This window comes from Rhinopithecus bieti, unplaced genomic scaffold (assembly GCF_001698545.2).
Source record: "Rhinopithecus bieti isolate Rb0 unplaced genomic scaffold, ASM169854v2 scaffold_980, whole genome shotgun sequence".
Lineage (NCBI taxonomy): Eukaryota > Metazoa > Chordata > Mammalia > Primates > Cercopithecidae > Rhinopithecus > Rhinopithecus bieti.
Window position 1 is genome coordinate 943,332 of NW_016803338.1, and position 26,772 is coordinate 970,103.

Here is a 26,772-nt window from a genome sequence, read left to right on the forward strand (position 1 = left end):
AACGCCCCAGCACAGCCTGGCATGTAGTTGCATCCAGTCAACTGGGTATTAGTATCTGGGGGCGGGGGCAGCTGGGGGCAGTGTGAGTGTGCTGGGCGCTTGGGGAGATGAAAGGGAGGTTTAGTGGGCAGCCACTCCAAGGGAACATTCCTCTCAGCTAGCAATTAAAATCCATCACTGTCTACCCCTTCCCAGGGGCCCACCATGACCTGTGTGGACGTCCACTATGTGTCCTCACCAGCCTTGTAGCTTCTTACACAACAACTGCAGGGTGGGGAGACAACTTTGAGGGCACTGTGTGGGGGCCTCGGACTGTGTGTTGGTGGAGGGAGCCCATGATGAGGACGGGGTAGCAGGGAGCAGTCCCTTGGCCCATAGGGAGGGTGCACACTGCAACCTCACCCTCAGCTTAGCCTCTGCACGTCACCTCTGGTGTTTACTGATCAAGCAAGACACGTGGGTGAACATGTGAGCTACCTGAGTGTGTGGCTCCAGGTTGTGTGTGTGTGGTGTCAGAAGGAAACACCAGCTGCCTTTTGGATCAGTGCACCCTCCCTCATGAGCTGGGCACCCCATGGTGAATTGAGAACCAGACACTTGGGCTCTGACTTAAAGCAATTCCTTAAAAGAATAAATAAAAAAGACAAAAGATCTCCGGGTGCTGTTCAGAGCGTTCGGAGGCAGCTTACCTGCTGAAATCAGATTGAGGGTAGCGTTGCTCACAGCAAGAACTGGATTCAGGTCTGAACAGCAATGCTGGCTTATCACATGGCCCCCTAAGGACTAAGGAGAGAGTTACAGCTCAGCCATTCTATCTCTCAGCTTCTCTACCCCGAAGGCACCTGCCCATGGTCTTCTTAGTGGCCATGAAAGGGTCAAGAGGAATCTCAGTCAGTTCAGTCTTTCTCTCTTTTGCAGAGGGCATGGGTTCAGCTTGTCAGGGAGGGCCCCTCCCACTGGCTTCTTTGGATGGGAAGAGGACTCAAGGGTGCCTAGCACTTACCTAACCCCGGTGTGTTCCACACGCTGTCTAACCCCTGACACACAACCAGTGAGGTGGGTGTCGTTATCCCTATTTTACAGATGAAGACACTGAAGCACAGAGAAATTATGAAACTTGACCAATGTCTCCAGCTAGGATGGAGCAGGCCTGGGATTCAGATTCAAGCAGGGAGGCTCAGTGGCCTATTCTGAGCCACCCCACTCAGCCCTGGCCACAGTGAAGATGGCCATGGTGTTGGCCACACAGGTGCCATCTTGCCTTGGTGCACAGCCTCATCTCTCGTGGGCTTCTGAAAAAGACTTCACATGGGCTGTGTCAGTGTTCTGAGGCATCCACACAGTTGGACAGAGAATTGCCCTTTCACTCTTTTTTGGGAGCCCTCACTCAGATCTGATGGAACCTGTAGCATTTCAGAATTTGGGAGGGAAATGACTGGCCATTGAACTCAAGATTCTCCTCCCAGTATAGGGAAGGAATCTACGGTGACCTCCCAGTTGCAGTGGTCTGGGCTGGAACACAGGTGAGGACAGGAAATCCTCATTCCTTTATGAGCAGCTCCATTTTACATTTTTTTTTTTTTTGTTTCTCCTGAGCTGAAATCTGGCTCCCTGGATCCTCATCTGTCGGTTATTATTCTACTCTCTGCTCATATTAATAACACATCGGACCTCAGGAGTCTAGACATAGTCCAAGACAGCTCTCATGTTCCCTTTGCCTGTTATCCCACCCTTAGTCCTCTTTTTAGGGTGGTTTCCAGTCCCTCATTCTCCCACCACCTTCTCCTCACCAGAGTTCCTGACTTGGGAGAGAACATTTTGGAATCACTTGAGAGCTGTTTTAAAGGAATCACGCCCTCCCTGATTTTCCATATCCCAAAGATTTCTGCTATACAATTGAGGGTATGCAGGGGAAGGAGCATATGTGTTTTGAAAACCTAACTTTGTCTCTTTTCCTTTCTTTTGAGGTCAAAATCAACCAGATCTTCAAGTATGCCTCCCAGATCTGACCATCTTTCTCCAGCTGTGGTTTGAATAGTCCAGAGTAGAGAAGGCTACCCCCTCCTTGTTTTAGATACTCTACTTTTGTTAATGCAGCCTAAGACGAAACTAAGTTCATGGACAAGCTTATCATGAAACTAGCAAAACCATAACATCCTTTTCTTACCTGTGATTAGTGGATGCTTAGCCACTCTTTTGAGCTTGACTTATAGTTCTTCTTTTTTTTTTTTTTTTAGATAAAGTCTTGCTCTGTTTTCCAGATTGGAGTGCAGTGCCATGATCTCCGCTCACTGCAACCTCTACCTCCTGGGTTCAAGCAATCCTTCCACCTCAGCATCTTGAGTAGCTGGAATTACACTCGTGCACTACCATGCTCAGCTATTTTTTGTATTTTTAGTAGGGACAGGTTTCACCATGTTGGCCAGGCTGGTCTCAAACTCCTGACCTCAAGAGATCCACCCGCCTTGGTCTCCCAAAGTGCTGGGATTAGAGGTGTGAGCCACTGCTCCTGGCCTATAGTTTTTTCTTAAATATATTTATTAAATATGTTTATTAATTTTAAACTTTTACTGCGCCTGTTGCTTCAATCTGCTGAGACCTTTTTGCATACTGATTCTGCCAGTGCATATCCCAACATTTTAGTGAGGTTCAGAAATAGGTGCGGTGTGCCCAGTGATTGAACCAGGGAACATACTGCCATATTCCGGATCTGCTGGCCTGCAAGACTCCTCAGGTGCTTCAGGAGGGCTCGGTACGTCTGTGTTTTCTCCTCTGGGAGCTCAGCTATCCTCTCAGCCAAGATGTCCTGCATCTGGGCCAGGCTGCAGCCAGCGCCTATTGTCAGTCCTGGAAAGCAACTTGTTTTTACTGGTGACATAAGAGGAGCAACCGAATTATAATCATGGCACCAGGACCTCAGTGTTTGGCCACTGCAGTGAGTATCCACATTGGCTCACAGAGAATTGCTGGGAACTCAAAAACAGCACAGATGCCCCACTCCCAGATTAATTCAATTAGAATCTCTGCTTTTGTTTGTTTGTTTGTTTGTTTTTTTGAGACAGAGTCTCACTCTATTGCCTAGGCTGGAGTGCAGTGGTGTAATCTTGGCTCACTGAAACCTTCACCTCCCAGGTTCAAGTGATTCTCATACCTCAGCCTCCCAAGTAGCTGGGATTACAGGCACCTGCCACGGCCCCAGCTAATTTTGTATTTTTTCTTTTTTTTTTTTGAGACAGAGTTTTGCTCTTGTTGCCCAGGCTAGAGTGCAATGGTGTGATCTTGGCTGACCGCAACCTCCACCTCCCAGGTTCAAGCGATTTTCCTGCCTCAGCCTCCTGAGTAGCTAGGATTACAGGCATGTACCACCATGTCTGGCTAATTTTGTATTTTTAGTAGAGACAGGGTTTCTCCATATTGGTCAGGCTGGTCTCGAACTCCCCACCTCAGGTGAGCATCCCGCCTTGGCCTCCCAAAGTGCTGGGATTGTAGGCGTGAGCCACCTCGCCTGGTCTGTTTTTGTATTTTTAACAGAGATGGTGTTTCACCATGTTGGCTAGGCTGGTCTTGAACTCCTGACCTCAAATGATCTTCCCGCCTTGGCCTCCCAAAGTGTTGAGATTACAGGCGTGAGCCACTGCGCCCAGCCTGGATCCCTGCAGCTTTTTAAAAGGCTTCAAGATATTTTACACAGCCAGAGTGAGATCCCCTGGGCTGGTCCACACTCTTCTTTGGATAGACACAAGGAAATAGAGGCTAGAGAGAAGGAATGACAGCAAAAACTCGCAGGTGGCAAACCTTACTAGAATTTTCCATGATCTCCTCCTGACTGATTGTGGTGAAGCTATGTAAAGTTGCTTTGTGATTAAGGGAGATAAATCGGATGACATTAAAATAAGGCAAAGGTCATTCAATTCCCCAGGTCATTGTCTAAAATCTATAATGCTTTGACTTCAGGTTTTGCACCTGATACTCAAAATCTTCAACAATCAGTTTTGTGAGGGGCACTGGTCAATTGGCCCATGCAAGGAGCTGCCCCAGCCATTTATGTTGAGCATTACTGGGCATGAGGAAGTTGGGGGCTCCCTCATCTCTATTACTTCCCTGGAAGGGTCCAGGGAAGTAATGGGAGAGCATCTAGCAGGACTGAAGTAATGTTATTTGCTAACTGGCAAGGAAATAATTCAAAATTTCAACAACCTTTGGAGTCATAAGTTGTGAGGATTGGCAGGATATTAGCATGAGCTTCAGGGTTTTTCTTCAGTAAGGATGAAAGGGTTCAAATCAGTCTTCAAAAGAGAAGTAGTCACCCAAACTCTCAGGAGATGAGTTAGGCAGTCTTTAAAAATTAATCCTTCACACCCTGGGGTTTGCAGAATGAAACGCTAATGTAGAGTGATTTGACATTACTAGCTGGGCTGGTTCTAATTGCAGTTAGTCTGTTTTTATCAGGTTGGGCTGTGATTTATCTCTTGTTGACTAATCTTTGAGAATGTTTCACCCTCCTACATAGCTGTATTTTATCAATATTAGGAATGTACTTGGCATGACACCTCCCCCACCTTGCCAGCATACTCATGCAACACCCCGCTGCCTCAGTAATCTCAGCTAATTTAGTTGATGAGGGAACCATGAGCTGCTCCTTGTTATCCTTATGCTAAACAAATCTAAACTATCTCTCCCCGCTGGAATGTCTCAGCCTGGAGTTCTCATCCTGTTCCTGTTTTAGCGTCTCCTAAAATGCACTCTGTAACAGGGGATCTAATTTCATCCCATACCCATCAGTGATGGTCTGTTGCTTCCTTATCACAGGTTTCACTGGAGCCTGTTCTTTAACTTCTGGAACATCCTGGCCTGCCTTATCTTTGCAGGAGTGCTAGGAAAACCAAGCTTTTTTTTTCTTGGTCATACAATTCCTTCTCCCTCAGGAGAAGACCCAGAGCCTTATTAGTAGGGCAGAAACCAGAAACAAAAAGACATAATTATTATTAAGGTCAGAAGCGGCCAGGCGCGGTGGCTCATGCCTGTAATCCCAGCACTTTGGGAGGCCGAGGTGGGCGGATCACGAGGTCAGGAGATCAAGACCATCCTGGCTAACATGGTGAAACCCCGTCTCTACTAAAATACAAAAAAATTAGCCGGGCGTGGTGGCAGGCGCCTGCAGTCCCAGCTACTTGGGAGGCTGAGGCAGGAGAATGGCGTGAACCCGGGAGGCAGAGCTTGCAGTGAGCCGAGATTGCGCCACTGCACTCCAGCCTGGGCGACAGAGTGAGACTCCGTCTCAAAAAAAAAAAAAAAAAAAGGTCAGAAGCATCACATCGACCAGCATCACCACCTCTTATTTGACATAGATGGAAAAGGGCAGCTCAACCCCAGAGGGGAGTGAAGTGTCCCTGTCTGCTCTGTTGCCTGAATTCCACTTCCATTGCACACATCACCACCTTACCTCATGCTAGGCACAACACACTTTCTGCCAGGCTATACTGAGAACATTCTACTTACTGTGGTTCTATTCGTATTTTATTCAATCTCTGGTCACAAAATCTATCTTTCTTCCAATGCAAGTGAAAAAAACTTTAACTTTGGGTCTCAGAAAGGGCATTTCAGTGGAACTCCATGCTTTTCGGGGTTCATGGGTCTATGGGATACACATGCAATGACTTTCTGGATACTAACAATTTTGAGAAATCAAATGTATACTGAGCCAAACATGTAGGTGATATGGTTGAGAATGCAAACTTTAAACAAATGTTTAAGTTAAAATTACAGCTGTGCAAAAATGTATTTCCTGGGTGTGCTGGTGGGGAACACATCTGGCTCCAGTGCACCCCACCCCGGCCAGTGTCCTTCACTCATCTGGGACTTAGGAAAAGTTCAAGAATCATGGAAACTTTCCTGCAAGCCACTAGAGGGTACTCATGTTTTAATTTTAAGAGCCCTAAAGGAAGGTGCATTGTTTGTTTTACCTCTGCTTTGGCTGCAGAGACCAAACTGAGCGGTCAACTCACATAGCTAATTGGACAGGCTGTGTGGTGGACCTGCGGGGTGTAATGGCAGTAACAAAAAGAGTGTTGGCCAGGCATGGTGGCTCACGCCTGTAATCCCAGCACTTTCGGAGGTTGAGGTAGGAGGATCTCCTGAGATCATGAGTCTGAGACCAGCCTGGCCAACATAGTGAAACCCCATGTCTACTAAAAATACAAAAATTAGCTGGGCGTGGTGGCAGGTGCCTGTAATACCAGCTGCTCAGGAGGCTGAGACAGGAGAGTCGCGTGAACCCGGGAGGTGGAGGTTGCAGTGAGTCGAGATGGTGCCACTGCACCCCAGCCTGGGCAACAGAGTGAGACTCTGTCTCAAAAAAAAAACAAAAAACAAAAAACAAAACAGAACAAAAGAGTGCTGAATTGGGAGTGTCCATCCTCCAACCGATGGACAGCATCTGCTCTCTGTTGCTATCGTCCCATCAAAGTCTCACTGCAAATTTATTGTCTGGGGCATCATGGCATTTTATAGGCAGGTAACTGCAAGGTCTTAAATGATATTATTTGGATACTCCTATTCCCCAGAAAGATTTTGACAGTAAAGTTTCATGGTGGGGATGTATTTAAATTCATTCCAGTTATTCTTCATTTTTTAAATATGCAGGAGAAGACAAACAGATGAGGAGGTTCTGAGTTATTTGGCAAGTGTTAGTTTAGTGCAGATATCGCCTCATCGACATCCTACTAAAAACACCAGGAACTCACCATCACTTGTTTTTGTCACCATACTCAGCTCAGAGATCCTTGCAGGAGAGAGGAGAACTGGATGAAAATGTCCTTGAGATTTCATTGCAGGTCCTGAAGCATAGAGACAGTTAGGAAAGGGACAGTTATTTTAGAGACAATTAGGAAAGAGAAAATACTTTTTTTTGTGCATTAACATTTTCTTTTCTTTTCTTTTTTTCTTTTGAGGCAGAGTCTCGCTCTGTCGCCCGGGCTGGAGTGCAGTGGCCGGATCTCAGCTCACTGCAAGCTCCGCCTCCCGGGTTTACGCCATTCTCCTGCCTCAGCCTCCCGAGTACTGGGACTACAGGTGCCCGCCACCTCGCCCAGCTAGTTTTTGTATTTTTTAGTAGAGACGAGGTTTCACCGTGTTAGCCAGGATGGTCTCGATCTCCTGACCTCGTGATCCGCCCGTCTCGGCCTCCCAAAGTGCTGGGATTACAGGCTTGAGCCACCGCACCTGGCCTTCTTTTTTTTTAGGGGTTTTGCTATGTTGGCCAGGCTGGTCTCAAACACCTGACCTCAAGTGATCTGCCCACCTCTGCCTCCCAAAGTGTTGGGATTACAGGCATGAGCCACTGCTCCAGGCCTTGAAATTTTCTTATAAGAGATTCAGATACATTAGAGATTGACAGAAAATGTGTACAGATGTGAAAGCAGTGGTTATATACCCCTGCCAAGTAAATTTATGTATGTATGTATCTATTTATGCACTCACTATGTCCATATAAAAATAGGAAATAGGATAAGATGCTTTTTTTTTTTTTCCCCTGAGACAGAGTCTTGCTCTGTCGCCCAGGATGGAGTGTAATGGTATGATCTCAGCTCACTGCAACCTCTGCCTCCCAGGCTCAAGCGATTCTCCTGCCTCAGCCTCCCAAGTATCTGGGATTACAGGCATGAGCCACCGCACCCGGCTAATTTTGTATTTTTAGTAGAGACGAGGTTTCTCCATGTTGGTCAGGCTGGTCTCGAACTCCTGACCTCGGGTGATCCACCCGTCTTGGTCTCCCAAAGTGCTGGGATTATAGGCGTGAACCACCGCACCCGGCCAAGATGCTCTTAAAAACACTCCTGCACATAGTTACCAGGAGACATATAGAAGAATATTTGTAATGCCAAAACAAACTGTTCCCCAGCAATATAATGGATGTCAAATTGTTCCATGTTCATATGATGGAATACAGCACAGCTACGTGCAACAATATGGATGCATCTCAGGTCAAGTATGTTGAACAAAAAGCAAATTGCAGAAGAATAATACCCTGGGATTCTTCTTCTTATTGGGAGTGGGAGACCTTGTAACCTGACTTCCGACCAGAGGTCAGGACTCTCCCTCCAGTCCATTTATGTGAAGTTCAAAAATATGCAAAGCTAAACAACATATTGTTTAAGGATTCAAATATATGTGGTAAAACTATACAAATAAGGAAGAGAATGACCAACACAATATTCAGGCCAGTGAATACCTTCAAGGAGGAAGGGAAGGAAAGGGGATGTGGCTTGAGAGGGCCCACAGGGGTCTTCAAAGTTCTTGGTAAAGTTTGTGTTCTTAAAGTGGATGTGGGTGGTAACTGAGTGTGCACTGTATTGTTAATATCCCTATACATATTTTATAAAATTCTACTATATTCATTCAATATTTAACAAAAACAAAAAAGAATAAGACAAAGTAAATGATAAAAAACCCTCTAGGCCAGGCATGGTGGCTCACGCTTGCAATCCCAGCACTTTGGGAGGCTGAGGCTGGTGGATCACCTGAGGTCAGAAGTTTGCGACCAGCCTGGCCAACATGATGAAACCCCGTCTCTACTAAAAATGCAAAAAAGGCTGGCGCGGTGGCTCACACTTGTAATCCCAGCACTTTGGGAGGCCAAAGTGGGCAGATCATGAGGTCAAGAGATCGAGACCATCCTGGCCAACATGGTGAAACCCCGTCTCTACTAAAATACAAAATTAGCTGGGTGTGGTGGCAGGCACCTGTAGTCCCAGCTACTTGGGAGGCTGAGGCAGGAGACTTGCTTGAACTCGGGAGGCGGAGGTTGCAGTGAGCCAAGGTTATGCCATTGCACTCCAGCCTGGGTGACAAGAGCAAAACTCAGTCTCAAAAGAAAACAAAAAACAAACAAACAAAAAACCCCCACAAAAAACCCTCTAAAACTTTCCTCCCACACCTCTGGGGTCCAGGGTATATGCACATCCAACTTTGGAGAGCTTTATTATAAAGGATGAAGTTTTCATCCCTAAAAAGTCATTTCTGTAGACTGAGAACAGAGTAAGGGACAGAAAGTTCAGCCCAGCATTAAGGGTGGAATGAAAACTGGGTAATCACTTCCCCAGTGAGGTGTTGCCCAGAACAAGAGGGGCCTTGGGGTGTTTCACTTTCAGCTCCAGGAGATCCTTGAGGGTCCCAGGAGAGATCCAGGTACCTCTCTCTCCATAGAAGGTCAGTGTTCGTTTTTCTGGATTCTCTGCCATCCTCTAAGGGCAAATGACAAGTATGTGTGCCCATGTGCATGCCTGTCCTCCTGGCTGATCCAAGGCCTCAGGTGGAGATGTGTTCCTCTACGGAGATGTCAGGGGTTCTGGGGTACATTTGCCCAAAAATAGACTCACTATACCCATTGGCTAATGCCTGAATTTTCGTAATTGGATGGCCTTTTGGGGACAAGTAACAATATAAGCTGGCACTTGTTATTGACCATTCAGTGTGGATTAATTTAGCATAATGTAGTCTTACGGCTTTAAAAATCATAATTACACTAGTGCTCCTAAATTAATATCTTCAGCCTGGCTTTTTCCTCTGAAATCCAAGTTCATATCTGAATGAGTACTTGACGTTACCTCTTAGATGTGTAATAGGCATCTCAAATTTAATATGTCTTTTGGACTGGCTTAGAGCTATAAAGATAAAAAATTAATATGTCAAAAACTGAGCTCCTCATATCCAACCCCCTTCCAAGCCCCCAAAGAGAAACTCCCAAAAGAAAAAATCCCCTGTTTCTCCAGAGGTCTTCCCCATCTCTGTAAATGGCCATTCCACGCTCCCAGCTGTCCAAAACCCTGGAGTCAGCCTTGACAAGCTGACTCCTCCACCCTCACAGCTTATCCACCAGCAAAAGCTGGAGTCAGCCTTGACAAGCTGTCTCTCTCTTCCACCCTCACAGCTTATCCACCAGCAAATCTTACTGGCTTTTCTTCCAAAATACATCCTGAATCTACTCGCTTCTCACTCCTTCCACCCGGGCAGACTGGCGCAGCCACCACCATCTCTCAGGATGGCGTTAGTCCCCTGACAAGGTTCATGCTCCTTCCCTTCCCCTCTGCAGGCCATTCTCAAAACAGCAGCCAGAATGATCCTGTTACCACTTCAACTGGAGCACACCCCTCCTCTATCCAGCCTGTTAGTTTCTCACCCCACACAGAGTAAAAGCCGAGCAGCATGAAGTCCAGCACGGTCTGCCCCTGATAGCTCCCTGGCATTCCCCTCGCTCACTCTGCCCCAGCCAGGCTGGACCACGCTCTGCCTCTGATCAGGCCTGGTGTTCTCCTGCCCTTGGGGCCTTTGCATTTGCTGTTCCAACGGCCTGGATTGCTCGTCTCCCTCTTCAGCTGGGAGGGCTGGCTCCCTCACTTCCTTCCAGACTTTCTTCAGATGTCGTCCTCTCAGAGTTTTCTTTGCGCAGAATATCTAAAATTGCAACTCCATGCATCCTATCTTTCTCTGCTTTATTTTTTTTCTCCTTAATACTTCTCAATCTCTAACAGACTATATCCTTTCAAAAATTATTTATTTTTTATTGGGAGGACAGGGCCTCACTCTGTTGCCCAGGATGGAGATCAGTGGCACGATCTCGGCTCACTGCAGCAGCCTTGACCTCCCAGCCTCAAGCAATCTTCCCACCTCAGCCTCCCAAGTAGCTGGGACGACAGGTGAGTGCCACCACAGCTGGCTAATTTTTTGTAGAGACTGGGTTTCGCCATGTCTGGCTGGTCTCTAACTCTTGGGCTCAAACCATCTGCCTGCCTTGGCCTCCCAAAATGCTGGGATTACAGGCATGAGCCACTGCACCCGGCCACACTATATCTTTTATCCATTATTTTGCTTATTGTCTGCCTCTCTCACCGGATTACAAGCTCCTTGAGGGCAGGTGTTTTGTTAGTTTTGTTCCCTGTTCTATATTCAGTACCTACAACAGTGTCTGGCATGTTGCTGGATGGATAAATACCAGTTGAATGAATAAACAAACACATTAGAACCCCTTCAGAAACTGGTGTTTGATAGAATAGGACTGCTGGATTTCTGCAAAGAAACATGCTGACGGGAGGAAGGCTGAAAGGTAGGGGCCTCTCCTGGAAGTGTTCCTTGGGGTCAGTATGCTAGAATGGGCCAGAAGACCAAGGAGAAGCTTAGCAGTGCTGTGTCTCCTGGACAGCCACTAGTGACACATTCCAAATGACAATGATGAGAGTAATGAAGAAATCATTTACAAAACTGCCGCAGCGGAGGCTTCAGGGAATGTGCCAGGGGTCAGGCAGGGAGTGGCGGGGAGGGAAGCAGGCATCTTCATCTTATCGAACATTTTCACAATTTGACAATTTCATGGGAAGGAAAATGGAGGCTTTATAAAACTGAGTTTATAACCAATGATATTTAAACGAGTACATAAAATATCCAGCTTGTCTTACCAAGAGTTCTGGGGGAAATATGAGCTCCTGGGTTGGGTCCAAGGATTGAAACTCCTCTTTTGCAAATAACTTCGTGCAAATCTTTATAAAAGGAAGAAACAGATGGCTCTGTCAGCCCAGCTCCATTGGAAACTGCCTTGTAATTCTTTATAGCAATTAGGCAACATGAATGTAGTGATAACTCTCCTAGTCTCCCTGGACAGGGAAATAGTTCAAATCAAATAATTTAAAACAGGAATCTTATTTTAAGAGAAATACTGATTTGCCACTAATGCAACACTAAAGAAAAGAGTATTCTATGAAATACTACAAAGAGTATTCTGGAAAACACCAAGACAGTCTATGAAAAACTATGAGAGGTTAAATAAATTAGGGAAATCCTCTCCATTGTGCTCCACATGCCCATGCATAAGCACACACACACACACACACACACACACACACAGTTTGACTTTAATAACAATAGTTAACATTTATTAAGTGCTTGCATTCCAAAAGCTTTTACATGTAATTTATTTAATCTTCACAATAATTGTATAAAGAAAGTAAATTATCTCCATTTTACCCTGTAGGAAACCAAAGCACAGTGAAAAGTTACCCAAACTGTAATCCTGTCTGAATCAGATCTGTTTTAGCTTTGGAAAACACTTCTTGCCAGAAGAACATTCCTGAAGAGGTAAGGAAAACAGAGAGAGAACTGTGGAGCACAGAGGTGGATGTGGGCCTGCTGGAGAAGAGAATATGCAGGCATGAAAGGTAGACAGATCAGGGTTCTTTCACTCTGAGGTCAGCACTCTAACCTTTCCAATGGAAAGATCCTTAACCTCTCTAAGGATTAAATGAAAATAACCCATATTTTGAAGGGTAATTGTGATAATAGGTAAAATGACCTGACATTTGTCCAACACTTCCCCGCTTTTTCTATCTCTCTGAGGTTTTCCCAGGCTCCAGAAAAAAATAAAAACACTTGTAATTGTTCCTTGATAAGGTTCTTAGTAGGGCCATAGGTTAGGCATTTCAGGGCCACGTCTGAATGATCTGTTTTTGCATTAGTTGGCATTAGAAGTATAGACAGTGCCTGAGGGCAATAATGTGGTATATATCTAACACCTAGAAATAAATTTGTGCCAGGGAATTAAAATATAAAAAATTAATAAATGAATGTTGAGAAATGAAAAGTTTTCTTAAACAGATCCCAGGCCAAGACTTAACGGCTACCCAAGTGGAAGATCTTAACATCGTTTAAAGAGAAGGGAGAGCCACTCGGGCAGACACCTGGCCTCACCCAGGTCCAGTATGGTGGAAGAGAAGGGTCTTCTCTGATGCTGCCCATTAAGGCTATGCAATTGCTTTGTGTCCATGCTCACCAAGCAGCCTTCTCATTGTAATTTGGCTTCCTAGTGTGTTTTCCTATAGGGAAAGGATCTGTGACTCAGTGATGGCAAGATCCACTTTATAATTGTGTTTCTCTTCATAAATGAATATGGGGCTCATTCCAGTTTAAATGTCATGGTCTTTTGAGTTTGGTTAAAGTGAGTCAGGTAGTCCCTAGAGCCCAGTCATTGCCCAAATAAAATTCCCGAGACCACAAAACTGAGAATTGACTTTAGGATGTATTGACCCCAGCAAGGCACTGATCCTCTGTGAAGCGGCTCTGAGGGGTGAAGCCCCCTCCCTTGGGCAGAACTCCTCTGTGTCACAGCACACTTTCTTCAGACCCAATTAAGGTGATGGTGGGAGCCAAGAATGGGAAAAAGATATGTGTGAAGGATAGAAACACACGGGTTTGTCTGTGGTTCTCTATGCTCTCAGATTTCCTCGCTTGCTGGGAGCTGATTCTGTATTTTATCCTGTATTTCAAGTTCTCTAAGTAATATCTTTAAGAATTTGGCAGTGCCGTTTTTTCCTGGAAACGAGCGTCTCTCAGACAGCAAAGCCAGAGACTGGAATCTTTAAGGCTGGACTTCCTGGCTGGGGGGGCCACTGACTTGTGTGTGACTGTGGACGGCTCCTCAGCCTTCTGGGGCTGCAGCGCCCTCTGTCTACAGAGGAGGAGACATGACAGAAGACAGCTCAGCAGGGGCAAGTACAGAATTCACTTCCACCTGAGAATGTGACCCATCCAGAGTCGAAGTGCTTTGTTTCTGATCTGAGTGTTTTTGTCTTCCTGTTGTCCCAGCCTTTCTGACTACGAAGGGGAAAATCGGAGTGTGGGCTTTGATCACCACTTTCCTCAACTCCCAGAGAAAAAGAGCTTTATTTGCACATGCGCTTCGGGCAGTTGTAAGCAGAGAATGACCATTAGAACAAGCAAGCACAGTTTCAACACTGGGTCGGCATTAAGCAAGACTCACAGTGAGCAGACAAAACAAACAAAAGGACTTACCTCACTTTTCTTGCCAAGTGGGGAAGAGTCATTTTCTCCCCAATCCAAGCAGCATTTTCCCGTTCCTTTCTGTTGACAGCTATTTGACTCCTAAGAAGGTGAAATGCCTTAGATTAAAAACTTTTGAGTAGGTAAATGGGAATGTGCCCTGAAAGGTTGGCAATTTAAATGAGACTTCAGACTTTTTAAACCACTGTGGGTGGTTTCTGTTGGAACACCAATAATCACAAGGTCTTTCTTTTTTGCTGATTTTTAATAATAATACATATAAAGGGCCAGGCGCGGTGGCTCACGCCTGTAATCCCAGCACTTTGGGAGGCCGAGGCGGGTGGATCACGAGGTCAGGAGATCGAGACCATCATGGCTAAACACGGTGAAACCCCCGTCTCTACTAAAAATATTAGAAAATTAGCACAGGCCTGGTGGCGTTCACGTGCCTGTAGCCCAGTACTTGGGGAGGCTGAGGCAGAAGAGAATGGTGTGAACCGCAGAGACGGAGCTTTGCAGTGAGCCGAAGGTTGCACCACCATCTCCAGCTCGGGGCGACAGAGCGAGAAGACTCTACCTCAAAAAAAAAAAAAAAAGAAATAATTACATATAAAGTATATAAGATACATAATTTGATAGGTAATATACAAAATATATAATATAAAATGATAATATAGAATATAGAGAAATGTAAAAGAAATAAACTATCATTACCCTATTCCACTGATAATGTTTTCACATTTGGGATTGTATTAGTGCATTTGTATAATACATAGTATATGAACATTTTTGTTCATTACACGTACAGCTTTGTATACATATATGAATTTTTAGGTTAATTCCTAGTGGAAAATTAATTGATAGATGCTTTGCAGGGCAATAATAATTTATAAGAGGAAAAAAGAAAACCGTTTTAGAAACCAGATCTCCCAGACATTTGGGATGTGGATGGTGCTGTCTGGGGATGAGTTGACAATTAGTTTTAAAGCAGGTTTCTATTTGCCCGCTCTTTTGCTTCCCATTTCTTCCAAACTAACCTCTTGTATCTTCTTCCTTGAGTAAGTTCTCCTAAGTTCCTAGCATGATACTTTCTTCCAGACACTTCAGGTCTTTGTCTTTACTTAAATGTCTTGAGCTGCCATCTTTTCAATTTTATCCAAGAAGCAAAACAGCTGGGCCAAGCAAGCAGCACTTCTCTTACTCAAAGCTCTGAGAGCTTCCACGGTGCACCGTGAACCAATAATGGAAAAAGCCAGTCATCTCTTGGCCCATTTGATATTAGCCTTGTGTATTCCCTCTGAGACTGGGTTGCTTTACCCGCTGAAGTCCTGTGAGACATGCTGGCTACCAGGTGGGGTGTCTGACCACATTTTTGCCTTTATCCCCAGAGTCAGTGTGCTTGGAAAGTGGATAATAACATCTGTATCCATAGGCAAAGATGCTTCCTTTAACTTTTTTCGTTTATATTTTACAAGTGCTTTTTCACTCTGCACCAGCCATTTGCTGGACTTACAAGCTATTTCATTTACTTCTCAGCGTGTTACCTTTGGCTCCCTCACGTAGCAGTAGACATCTGGGAAATGCATGCACAGGTGACCTGCCTGGTTCTAGGACATGGGACACACCTCCTGGTCTACTTCTGGGCCCACCTCTATGATTTGTGGAGCCTCAGCAAAGAGTGCAAACAAAGGCCCCCAGCCTGGTGCCTGCAGGCCTTCTCCTCTACCCTGGCTCTGTTCTGTGCTGTGAGGGGCCTGCGCACTGCAGCATGAACAGCCAAGCTCAGTCTACTCCCTCCACAAACAGCTGCTCCTTGGCCACCCTCTGACCTAGGGGTGCAGACACTGCTGTTGCCAGGCTGACTAGACAGACTCAGATAAGAGGCTTATGTGTGGTCTAACAGTGGGGTCAAGGCCATCCATGGAGAATGATCTAGAACAGGGGTGAGGTTTCAGGTGGGCAAGTCATCTTGGTGCCATGAACTCCCGAAAATCGCTGGAGGAGGACCAGAGAGGGGCCCTGTAAAGTATGGGGTCCCCCTTTTTTGGGCCTAAGGGCTGTACTGCCCACATTCGTCCTGTCCTCAGCAGAGAACCACCAGATGTGCCTGTCTGGTCTCCCTGTCAAACACTATTCACATGTCAATGACGTCCTCAATGATAGCAGTAACTATTTGTGGAACTCTTACTAAGTGCCAAGCAAGACTTATGTGATTTTCTCGAGAGCCCAGTGAAGAATCCCCATTTTGTAGAGGAAATTCCCTGTGCTCTTGTACTTGGAGTGAATTTTGGGTTCCACTCTACATATTCAGCTTCTTGTCTGCTCACAACTTCTCAACTGGTTGGATTCTGGCACTGACCTTGCCTCACCAAAGCAAGCTCCACCCCCTTGCATCCTCTGTCCCCTTGGGTTTGCCGATGCCCTCTGACTTGCCTGTCCAGATGCCTTGCTGAACTAGTTGCAGAACATGTCTGGACAGCTGGTTGGATGACCTGGCTTCCCTCTGTGGTTTTGATTGGACAACATCAAAGGTGTTGCAACGTTCCCCCAGTCCTCAACAAAAAGCTAAAACTTTTTGAGTTGGTTGGAGCTAACTCACTAAGTCTCCCTGACAGTCTGTTGAGATGGTCTAAGAAATTTTAATTCCTCTGTCCCTGGCCTTGATCAGCTGTCATTGTCATTCTTGCTGCATAAGACGTCCCCACAGTCACCTACTCACCATGCAGAAAGTCCTTCCACTCTCAAGTATTGGCCGATACCCAGTGCAGCGGCATAGATTACCTAATCAATCAGAGAAGAAGCATGGTTGTTAGTAGGCTTTGTATTTATTGGCTTCTTTTGAAAGTTAAATAGATCTAGCTTTTTTTTTTTTTTTTTAAAGGGGTCTCACAACGTTGTCCAGGCTGTATTCAAACTCCTGGTCTCCTCCTACCTCAGCCTTCTGAGTAGCTTGGGCTACAGGCAAGCAGCACTGAGCATGGTTCCCAACATTTTTAAAAAGGGTATTTTAACATCTGCCAAGTGGTTTAATGCTTTATTCCTCTACTTGGAATATTATCCTGCCCACTACCTCAATTCCAGTTTTATTCTTTGTCTTAAAGATGATAGCCTAGTTGGTGAGCTCACTTGCTTCATGTATTAATTTATTAAGTCGATGTAGAGCTATTGACAACTCTATTTCAGATACTAGGTAAAATAGCGGGGATCCTCAAACAGAAAACCTAGGCAGTTTCTAAGGCCCTGATATACCATCATGACTTGGATGGTTTGTCAGTGATGCTCCTCGGTTGCTTTTAGATAATTACATCAGAATCTCCTAGGGGCATTTTTAAAAAATGCAGATTCCTAACCCTGCTCCAGTTCTCCTGAATCAACCATTTAGGGGTGGGCCCAGGAATCTGCATTCCAGAGGTCTGCAGGTAATTCTACTGCATGAACTTTCCATTCTATTGCTGTTTCATGTAATAACATTTGAGAGCCTCAGGTTTCCAAAGAGGAAGGCCTAGGGGGTGGGAGTGAAAGAGAAATTCTAGGTTCCCAGGTTCGAGTGATCCTCCTGCCTCAGCTTCCTGAGTAACTGGGATTACACGCAAGCATCACCATGCCCGGTGTATTTTTGTTTCCCCGTGTTGGCCAGGCTGACGGGGTTTCACCATGTTGGCCAGGCTGGTCTTGAACTCCTGATCTCAGGTGATCTGCCCGCCTTGGCCTCCCAAAGTGCTGGAATTACTGGCGTGAGCCACTGTGCCAGGCCCATTTCTGCTATTTTAAGCCCAGCAGTTTGTGGTACTGAGTTAGGGCAGCTCTGAGAAACTAATACAGGCCCTTAACAAAGGAAGTCAAATAAGTCACTGGATAGAAAATGGGGTGTTAAGTGGGTGGTGTGGAGTGTGCACACTGTGCTAGTTCTGTGCAGGCCGTTCCAAGCACATGCTCTGATAAGCAGGGAGCAGCTTGGCATTCTCTGCACCTGGGTGCTGTAGCTACTTTAGAACCAACTGAAGCAGAGGCCTGAGAGGGGTTAGGATGACATTGGGGGTAGTGTGGAGCAGTTTCTGGATCTATCCAGAAACACACTTGCCACCTGGCCCCTGGTTGGGGGGGTGGGGGTGGGGTGGGTTTTCTCTGTTTAGACCTACTCCCCAAGGCTTCCATGAGCTGCTCCTCCGAGGGCTGTGGGTGGTTCCTGAGCAGTGTGTACATGGACATCACCATCCCAGGGGTGCAGAATCCACACTGGGTGCCGTGGCTCTTGGCGATACGCTCCTGGAAAGACACATGAATGGTTTCAGCTGTGCCTTCTTGCTGCCAACAACTCTTACCACACTGCACAGCCTGCAGTTCCCTGGCAATGGTAGAACCCACTCCCTGAGCAAAGGTACCCTTCCCTTTGATCAGACTCTGCCCGTGTTCCTTTCCCTAGGCTGCTTCTGGAGGAAGTGGCTCAGAAGCAACGTCCTATGATAATCATTTTCCAAGGTCAAGGGCTCAAATCCTTCTAATTGGGAATTAGTAGCATGCATCCTCCACTATCAGAGCGCAAAGAATCCTCTGGAAATCAATAAGTATAAACTGAGTGTGTGGGAGTTTCAAAAATAGTTTTCTTGACTACCTCCGCATCTTGCACAACTTATTTCTATGAGGCTACCTCTTTCTGATTAACTTGGAGACTGTTGAACTCACTTTGCCTTCTTCCTTAAATTCTTCTGTATTGGCACAAAGGGAGCTCTCCTTTCAAAGGTCTGAGATTTTGGTCCATGTCCTGGGTCGCTGCCATTTAAAATGTCGTCTGTGGACTAGCACTATTGACTCCACCTGGGCTCTTACAGGAAATGAGGAACCTGAGGCTCCTGCTTCAAATCTCTTTACTCAGAATCTGTATCTTTAACAAGCTCCTGGGTGAGTCTTAGGCACATTAAAGTGTGTATCTAAATCTGGAAGCCCTGCTCTAGATTGCAGAATGTAATGTAATCCTAGGATTTGGGTTTATCAACCTTGCTGTGAGCATCCTCTCTGCCCTCCTACTAGACTCTGGTACATTCTGCTGGATCATTTGTCTTTGCTCATCTCCTTGGAGTTCATTCTCCAAGGAGATCATGTAGTTAAACCCAGAGGCCCTCTGGGCTCCCCCTGTCTAGAAAGACTCAGTGTTGGTTAATCTGGTCCTATGACCCCCAAGCTTCTGTAACAATGTCAGAGGAATCATTGTGCTCTCTGTCAACATATGTCACATTGCTCTTAAATCCAACCTCTTTGTTCCAGCCTCAGGTTAAGATTCAGAGAAACAATTGTTGCCATATTCTGGTGAAGTTTTAGATTCCTCTTACCCCGATTCTGATTTTACTCCTAAGATCTCTGCACCACAGGGAATAATCCTAAATTTTATTCTGTTAGCCTCAGAGACATTTTATTCTATGTGTAATATTCTTTGTATGATACCTATTCCAGACCATTAATCAATACTTCAATAATTCCGCTTCTCATTCAAGCAGAAAAAGTGAAAAAAAAAAAGATGATTAATCAAATGTGGATGGAGTTTTCAGTTTTCTTTTAAATCACTTAACAAATGTTATTACCCTGGTCAATAGGCATCCGAAGCTTCTGCTTATCTGATCACAACCTAGAAGCCTCAGGCAGTACAGCCAACACAGCATTTGGCAAAAAGATAAAGCTAAGAAGTGAGAAAATTGGATGTGTTTTTACCTGCACAGGGGGAAGCCTGGTTTTGATGCTTCCAACACCTTCCACGGTGGTGACAGCAGCTCCATGCAGAGAGCAGATGGGCATCAGGCACGCAGTGACAGAGAAGTGTCTTTGTACAAGAAACACAAGGAAAGTCAAGGGGAGTAACACAGTCCTGCCTCATGGGGAAGCCTGGCACCAGGAAGAACAGTGGAAAACTTCCAAAGCCCATCATGGAGTTGAGGGGATGGGGAACTGGAGAGGAAGAATTTACAGTCCTCTCTGCTGACTCTGTGCTGTCTGTAGGACTAGGGGTCCTTAAGGTGAATCTGGGCATTCTGAACTTCAGAAACACTTTCCAAGCCCAGAACAGACCCACCCGGGAGTAAGGGAATGAACTTGTGTCACTAGGAGTGTGGTTGGACTTCAATAGTATTCACTGGGGCATTTGACTTCATAACAAGCAAAAGGTTTTATCCATATAGACACATTTGGGAATTTTTTTGCTTCCTAATTTAAAACTCTCTGGATAAGGTCATTCAACAGTGTAGGATAACCTGTGTTCTGAAGCCATCTCTTGATTTGTTGGGCCAATGGACTTGGGAGAACCCCAACTTCTAGAATCTGGTCCTTAAGAGATGAAATCTTGGCCCAGGTCCTTGCTTTGTAGGGCTGGTCCAGCCCAACTGTAGAAAGGGCATTAGCTGCTGGTGGTGGTGGCTCATGCCTGTAATCCCAACACTTTGGGAAGCGGAGCAGGCAGATTGCTTGAGATCAGGAGTTCGAGACCAGCCTGGGCAATATGGTGAAACCCTATGTCTACCAAAAATACCAAAAAATTAGCTGGATGTGGTGGCAGACACCTGTGGTCCCAGCTACTGGGAGGCTCAGGTGGGAGGATCACTTGACCCTGGGAGGCAGGGGTTAGAGTGGGCCAAGATAGCAACACTACACTTCAGCCTGGATGACAGAATGAGACTCCATCTCAAAAAAAAGGGAAAGAAAAAGCATTAGCTTCAGAGCCAGAAAGTGTGGAGTTCCAGTCCTTGTTCTATAGATTACTAGTTGTATGACTTTGAACAAGTCACTTCATCTCTTTGAGTCTCAGTTTCTTCATCCGTAAAATCAATGGCTGACCTACATTGGGGTTTCTTAACCTGGGGTGCATAGATGGGCCTTGGGGGATCTCCCTGAAATGGTGTGTAAAATGTAGTTAGTTTATGTGTTACCTGAGTAGATGGCTCACCACTTTTATTGGATTATTCAGAGCGGTCTAAGATCCGTACACAGCAAGAATCTAAGAACCTTTCTTAAAGTTGTGAACTAAGAACACAAGCAAGACACAAAGTGCTGTCCTGGCTTCTGGGCTGGGATACCTTATCTTCCTGGACACGGGGTCATGCTTGGACACCATCACGGTGCAGGCGCCGCAGCCTCCTCTTCCGCAGGCGTACTTGGTTCCTGTGAGGCGTACTGGAAGGGGCGCAGTCAAGGAAAAGATGCCAAGGAGAGCATTTGCTTTCAGTATAGCTGCTCCCTAGGGGGTCACTTCTGAGGAAGGTCTTTTGGCGGGGTGAGTGCAGATCTGAGAAGCCATTCACTTCCTTCAGGTCTTAGTTTGACACTTGGCATATTAACCTCTCCCTGCCTGTTTTCTCACAAAGAGGGAGAAGCATATAGCCATGCAGGGATGGCTATCTCCCCATTTTCCAAGAGAAGCTGAAAAATCTTGATTTTAAAAAATATGAAATTTTCCAATTTCTAAACATCAACAACCAATTAAAAACCTTGGACTTTTAAACAAAACTTGTCTAGAAGCTGATTTCATCAATTAGTAATTTCTGTCATTTGTTTATTTTTTGTTCTTAGAGAACTGAGAGATCCATATTTTAATTTGCCAATTAAAATATGTTTGCTATCAAGAGGATCTATATTCCAGAATATGAAATGGCAGGGAAAAGCTAGGGTAAGAAGACACATGTAGGGAAAGGAAATCTTTCCCTGTGATACAGGTTCTCACTGAATCTGGAGAATCTGGTTTCGAAAAAGGGCAGGGCAAATGCAACACAAGCCTCTATTACGTAACAAGCCTGGTGGGGCTCTGGAAAGCCTGTAAGGGAATTATTAGTGCTGAAACAAAGAGCTTTGCTTCTATTTCACTGTACTATTGATACAGGAAGCTCCGGGGAAACTTCATCCTCTCAAAAACAGCCTGATTAACCTAACAGCCTTAAAACCACGGCCAAAAGCAAATAGATAGGAAGAACCAAGGGGGCTGACTGTTTGAATGGAGAGATTTGGTTCATCCTCATAATTCTCAGCTGGCCTAAGTGTTAAGGCAAACACAGACACAGCCAGGACTTTGACAAAAGGGTCCAGTTCTTTCGTAGGAAGGTCAGCAGAGTCCCTTCTGGGTCCACATTCCTCTCCATCACCTGTGTTGGGAACAGAAGAGAGATGATTATGGTCTTGTATCTGTGACCCCTTTAGGGATTAGGGTATAATAGGCCTGATTTCGTCTGCACCTGTTTTTTTGGTGCTCTGAGGGCACATGACGTTCACACACGTTCACAGGACAGAAGACTCACAGGGCAAGTGTGGCAACATATATGAGTGAGCCGGGAACACTGCTGTGTAAAGATGCCTCTGGGAGGGTGTTATTCATATTTGCTCCACTATCTGTTTTTGTGGAATCTTCCAATTCGGTCTTGAAATATTTCAAATCTGGGAGGGACTTGGATTGTGTGCATGTGTGTGCGTGTGTGCATGTGTGTGCGTTTATGCATGTGTGTGCCTGTGTGTATGTGTGTGTGCGTGTGTGTGTGTGTGCATTATGTGTGTGTGTGTGTGCATGTATGCAATGAAGGGTCCTGTAGGGAGGCAAGCTGGGTAGGCAGAGATTCTGGCCCCTATGAGATCCCTCTGGCTGGGAATGCATTTGCCGCAGCAGGAGTCTGAAGAGTGGTAGGAAGGAAGAGGAAATGGAGAATTGCTGCTGTCCTGGGGAGGCCCTGGAGCCTGCCACTCTCTCAATAGCAGTGGAGCCAGTGGTGAGACTTGATGTCCCAGCTCAGGACCCAGGTGGCCCTGGTGGACACTAACATCCCCAACTCCTTGAAAAGTGGAGGTTTGGCCTGGCACAGTGACTCATGCCTGTAATCCCAGCACTTTGGGAGGCTGAGGCAGGTGGATTACTTGAGGCTAGGAGTTCAAGATCAGCCTAACCAACATGGCAAAACCTTGTCTTACTAAAAATAAAAAAAAAAAAAAAAAAAGGTGGGGGGTGCTGGGTATGGTGGTGCATGTCTATAATCCCAGCTACTTGGGAGACTGAGGCGTGAAAATTGCTTGAACCCAGGAGGCGGAGGTTGCAGTGAGCAGCCGAGATTGCACCACTGCACTCTAGCCTGGGAGATAGAGCAAGATTCTGTCTCAAAAAAAAAAAAAAAAAAAAAAAAAAAAAAAAAAAGGGGAGGTTTTAGGGGTGTCCTGTGAACACATCTAGTCATTCTGTTGCATTGGAGGAAAGGAAGATACAGTGAACTATCCATGTTAGGGTCTTCCTTTCTCCCTAGAAGGAAGACATAAAGTTTTGTAGATCTCAAAGAATTAAAAAAACAAGGAAGATGCATCCAAGCTGGGATGTTAAAATTCAGCTGCTTTCTGGATCTTCAGGGGATCCAAATCAATGGAAGAAGAGGCTGTTCTCTGCCTGCCCCTACCCCCACTGCTAATCCTTTAAGCACATGGATTGAGAGTGTGGTTGGATGAGTTTTTTATTTTTATTTTTATTTTTTAGATGAAGTCTTGCTCTTGTCTCTCAGGCTGGAGTGCAATGGCGTGATCTTGGCTCACTACAACCTCCGTCTCCCGGGTTCAAGCCATTCTCCTGCCTCAGCCTCCTGAGTAGCTGGGATACTAGTAGACTGAGTACAGCCTCCTCAGTAGCTGTACTCACCTCCTGAGTACAGGTGCCTGCCACTGTGCCCGGCTGATTTTTGTATTTTCAGTAGAGCCGGGGTTTCACCGCGTTGGCCAGACTGGTCTTGAACTCCTGACCTCAGGTGATCTGCCCACCTCAGCCTCCCAAAGTGTTGGGATTACAGGCGTGAGCCACCGCGCCCTGCCGGATATTTCTGTTGTGTGACTGACTCCCACCCCTACCACACCCTCCTTGCATTTCTTCTAACCCCTGACTTATTCCCTGCTCTGACTGCAGCTACTTCACTCTGGGCTCATGGCACAGAGGTGATGTGGAGTGGAAGGTAGAGGAAGGAGCCTCCTCTGGCTTTTGAGTCTCCAAAACCTAGGCCAGTGGGTCAGGCAAGTAAGGACTCAGACCCTCAAATGACAGTTTTGGAAGAACATATGGCGGTTGCTGGTTACGGAGTCTGCATACAGGAGTGTGGGTCAGAAGGGCATCGATAAGAACTTTAAGGCTACTTTCTTGAACTAAGCTCTGGGGTTGGGGGTAGACAATGACCAAGTCCTGGGGCTGAGGGTCCTTGGGGGAGAAGTGACAAGACCCCAGAAAAGCCCTGTGCCTTGGGAGCTGCAGAATGGTTCATTTGAGAGACAGACAGGGACTCAGGAAGCGAAGGACCTGCAGAGGGCACTAGGGTTAACTAGGGGCCTGTGTGGGTGGATGGTGAGGACTGGAGGGAGGATGCTGGGACAACCGGCAATGCAGAGTCCCTGCCCTTGTTATACAGGCACCAAAATGGAGCTTAGCTACAACCCAGGGAAAGCAGGGGACTCCAATTGACTGTGAGGACATTTTAGCCAATTCTGTACGATGAGGACTCAACAGAAAAATTAAGCTGATAAACAAACAAAAAAAAGGTCCTATTTCTTGTCCTCCTAATTTTGAGGATCAAGACGTGTCACCAGATAAAATGTGTCCGTGAATCAGCCTGGCACCAGGCACTTTCCAAGGGGGGCTCCTAAACAAGGAAAGGGACAGCTTTCTTTTCATCTTTACGATAGTCCTAGAAGTGGATTTCAAAGATGAGGACGCCAACACTCAGGGAGGGGAAGTGGCGTGCACAACGTTATACAGTAAATGGCGAAGCCAGATTCATCCGACACCAAGGCTTTACGGAGTCCTCCCCACGTTTCCAGGAGCTGAGCTCTGGCTGAGTGGGAAACAGGTCACATTAGGATGGCTTTCTAGTCCCTGGCTTCTTGCCCCTGACTGCAGGGGCTCAGCCCAAATGGGCCACAAGAGCTGCCCTCCAGCTCGTGGTTTCCTGCTGCCCCTGCACACCATGGTAGGAGTGCCCATCACTTACCTTCCTCCCGTTCACGAAGAAAACCAGCTCGTCTGATCGTGACGCGCAAGGCATTGCACCTGTAAACAGGTTCTGCTTTACAAGACACGGTGGGAATGCAGTTTGCCCCAGCCACAGAATTGAGTGGTAAGGATTCGTGTAGAAGCAGGTGGCCTGGAGCCTCAGGAGCACAAGAGGTGGAGACTTCCTTGTTTCACAGCTTAAGTCTAGGGCCCCTGTCTAGTCCAGCCTCTTAACTTGAGCCTCACTCTGCCTCCCACCAATCCTGACTTTGAAGCTGACTCAGTACACAGCCCACACCTCTTCTTGCTCTTTCTGAAGTTTGAGGGCATCGGCATGAAAACCATAAGCAACAATCTAAGCTTAAGCCTGCTCTGCACACCGCCTCAGCCCTGGAAACAGACCCTGGATGGATTTCACTTTTTTCTAAGACAGAAGTGGGCTTTCTGTCTTTCCCCAGCTTTTTTTCCTTCTAATTTTAGCTGCAGAAATGTCTCCTCATAGGAGATCGTATGATCAAATCCAGTCTGTGCCATAGCTGAAGTGGAGTTGTGGGGTGCCTTCCTACTTCCTCCCGACCCACAGAATTGTTCCACTGCAACACAGTGATGTAGTTAAGGCAACCACTGTACAGATAAGTAAACTGAGGCCCAGAGAAGTTAGATTGGTAGCTCGGAGTCACTCAGAGTAAATGGCAAAGCAGGAATTAAAACTGAGATATTTGGCTTGTAACACCTGTAAGATGTATAGACAGAATCCTTGATTTTTAAAAAGAGAAAACCCAGCCAGGTGTGGTGTGGCTCACACTTGTAATCCCAGCACTTTGGGAGGATTACTTGTTCCAAGGGGCTTGACACAACCCTCGGCAACATGGCAAAACCGTGTCTCTACTAAAAAATACAAAAATTAGCCAGGTGTGGTGGCACATGCCTGTAGTCCCAACCACTTGGGAGGCTGAGGCAGGAGGATGACTCGAGCTTGGGAGGTTGAGGCTGCAGTGAGCTGTGAACATGCCACTGTACTTCAGCCTGGGTGAAAGAGCGAGACCCTGTCTCAAAAAAAAAAAAAAAAAAAAAAAAAAAAAAAAAAAAAAAAAAAAAATCCTGTTTGTTCTTTATGAACATCTCCAATTAGCTATCTGTAGATAAAATCAAGCTGTTCTTATTCTTTCAGCTGAAGTAATGCCTAGCACTTGGCCTCATGTATGGGTGAAGCAAGTAGCTGCTTATGTGCCTGGCTTCAGGAGAGCTGGCAAGACCACTCTGTTCCCCAACACTTCCTTGACCAGTTCTTGGAGCCCTGGCACCATCATTAGAGTCAATTCTTGGTCTTCAGATGAGCGTTCACTGTGTGGCAGTGTATCTGTCAGGCCAGAATGGCAAACACCTGGCATCCTCTTGCTCTGGCTAATTGAGGAGGGTCCTGTCATTCCCCGGTCCCGATGTGGCTTCAGAATCCTTCCTAGAGCTACTCCTCAATGAATGGAGTTGGCAGCTTCCAAATTTCTTGACAATTCCAATGCCTGGGTTCTCAGGCATTCCAGTTTTCATGCACACGTGGAGACGAGTGTTTACACACTTGCCTGAGTGTTGGTTTGAGTATGTATATGGGTGTTTTACATGTATTAAACAGTTGTCAAATACATCTGCAGCAGTCCTGTGAGAGAAGTTAGAGATCGTGCTGTGAATTAGGAAGGACCTTCAGGTCACACTTTGATCATGTCGCTCCTGGTGCTATCAGGACTTTTTGATCATGTTACTTCAGTTCAAAACCCCCGAATAGCTCTCTGCTTGGAACATAGGTTTAAACTCTTTAGCCCAGTGTGCCAAGCCTTCCACAACCTGTCCCTGTCTCTGGACTCTGACTCCCTTGCTCTTAAAAAAAAAAAAATCTCAGCTAGGCGCGGTGACTCATGCCTGTAATTCCAGCACTTTGGGAGGCTGAGATGGGCGGATCACCTGAGGTTGGGAGTTTA

The 26,772-nt window shown here is 46.1% G+C and overlaps 1 protein-coding gene across 1 annotated transcript in view; it reads right to left on the bottom strand.

The window, feature by feature from the left end:
- LOC108531964 (aldehyde oxidase 2-like) overlaps positions 1 to 24,851 on the bottom strand; it is a 77,883-nt gene extending 53,032 nt beyond the window's left edge. The window contains 12 exon segments of the mRNA XM_017875652.1: positions 690 to 783; positions 2,696 to 2,847; positions 6,744 to 6,836; positions 9,083 to 9,242; positions 11,451 to 11,531; positions 13,837 to 13,926; positions 16,544 to 16,605; positions 17,964 to 18,090; positions 19,528 to 19,636; positions 20,883 to 20,979; positions 21,857 to 21,941; positions 24,798 to 24,851. Coding sequence (XP_017731141.1) covers positions 690 to 783; positions 2,696 to 2,847; positions 6,744 to 6,836; positions 9,083 to 9,242; positions 11,451 to 11,531; positions 13,837 to 13,926; positions 16,544 to 16,605; positions 17,964 to 18,090; positions 19,528 to 19,636; positions 20,883 to 20,979; positions 21,857 to 21,941; positions 24,798 to 24,851 — 1,204 coding nt within the window.
- Positions 24,852 to 26,772: the final 1,921 nt, after the last annotated feature.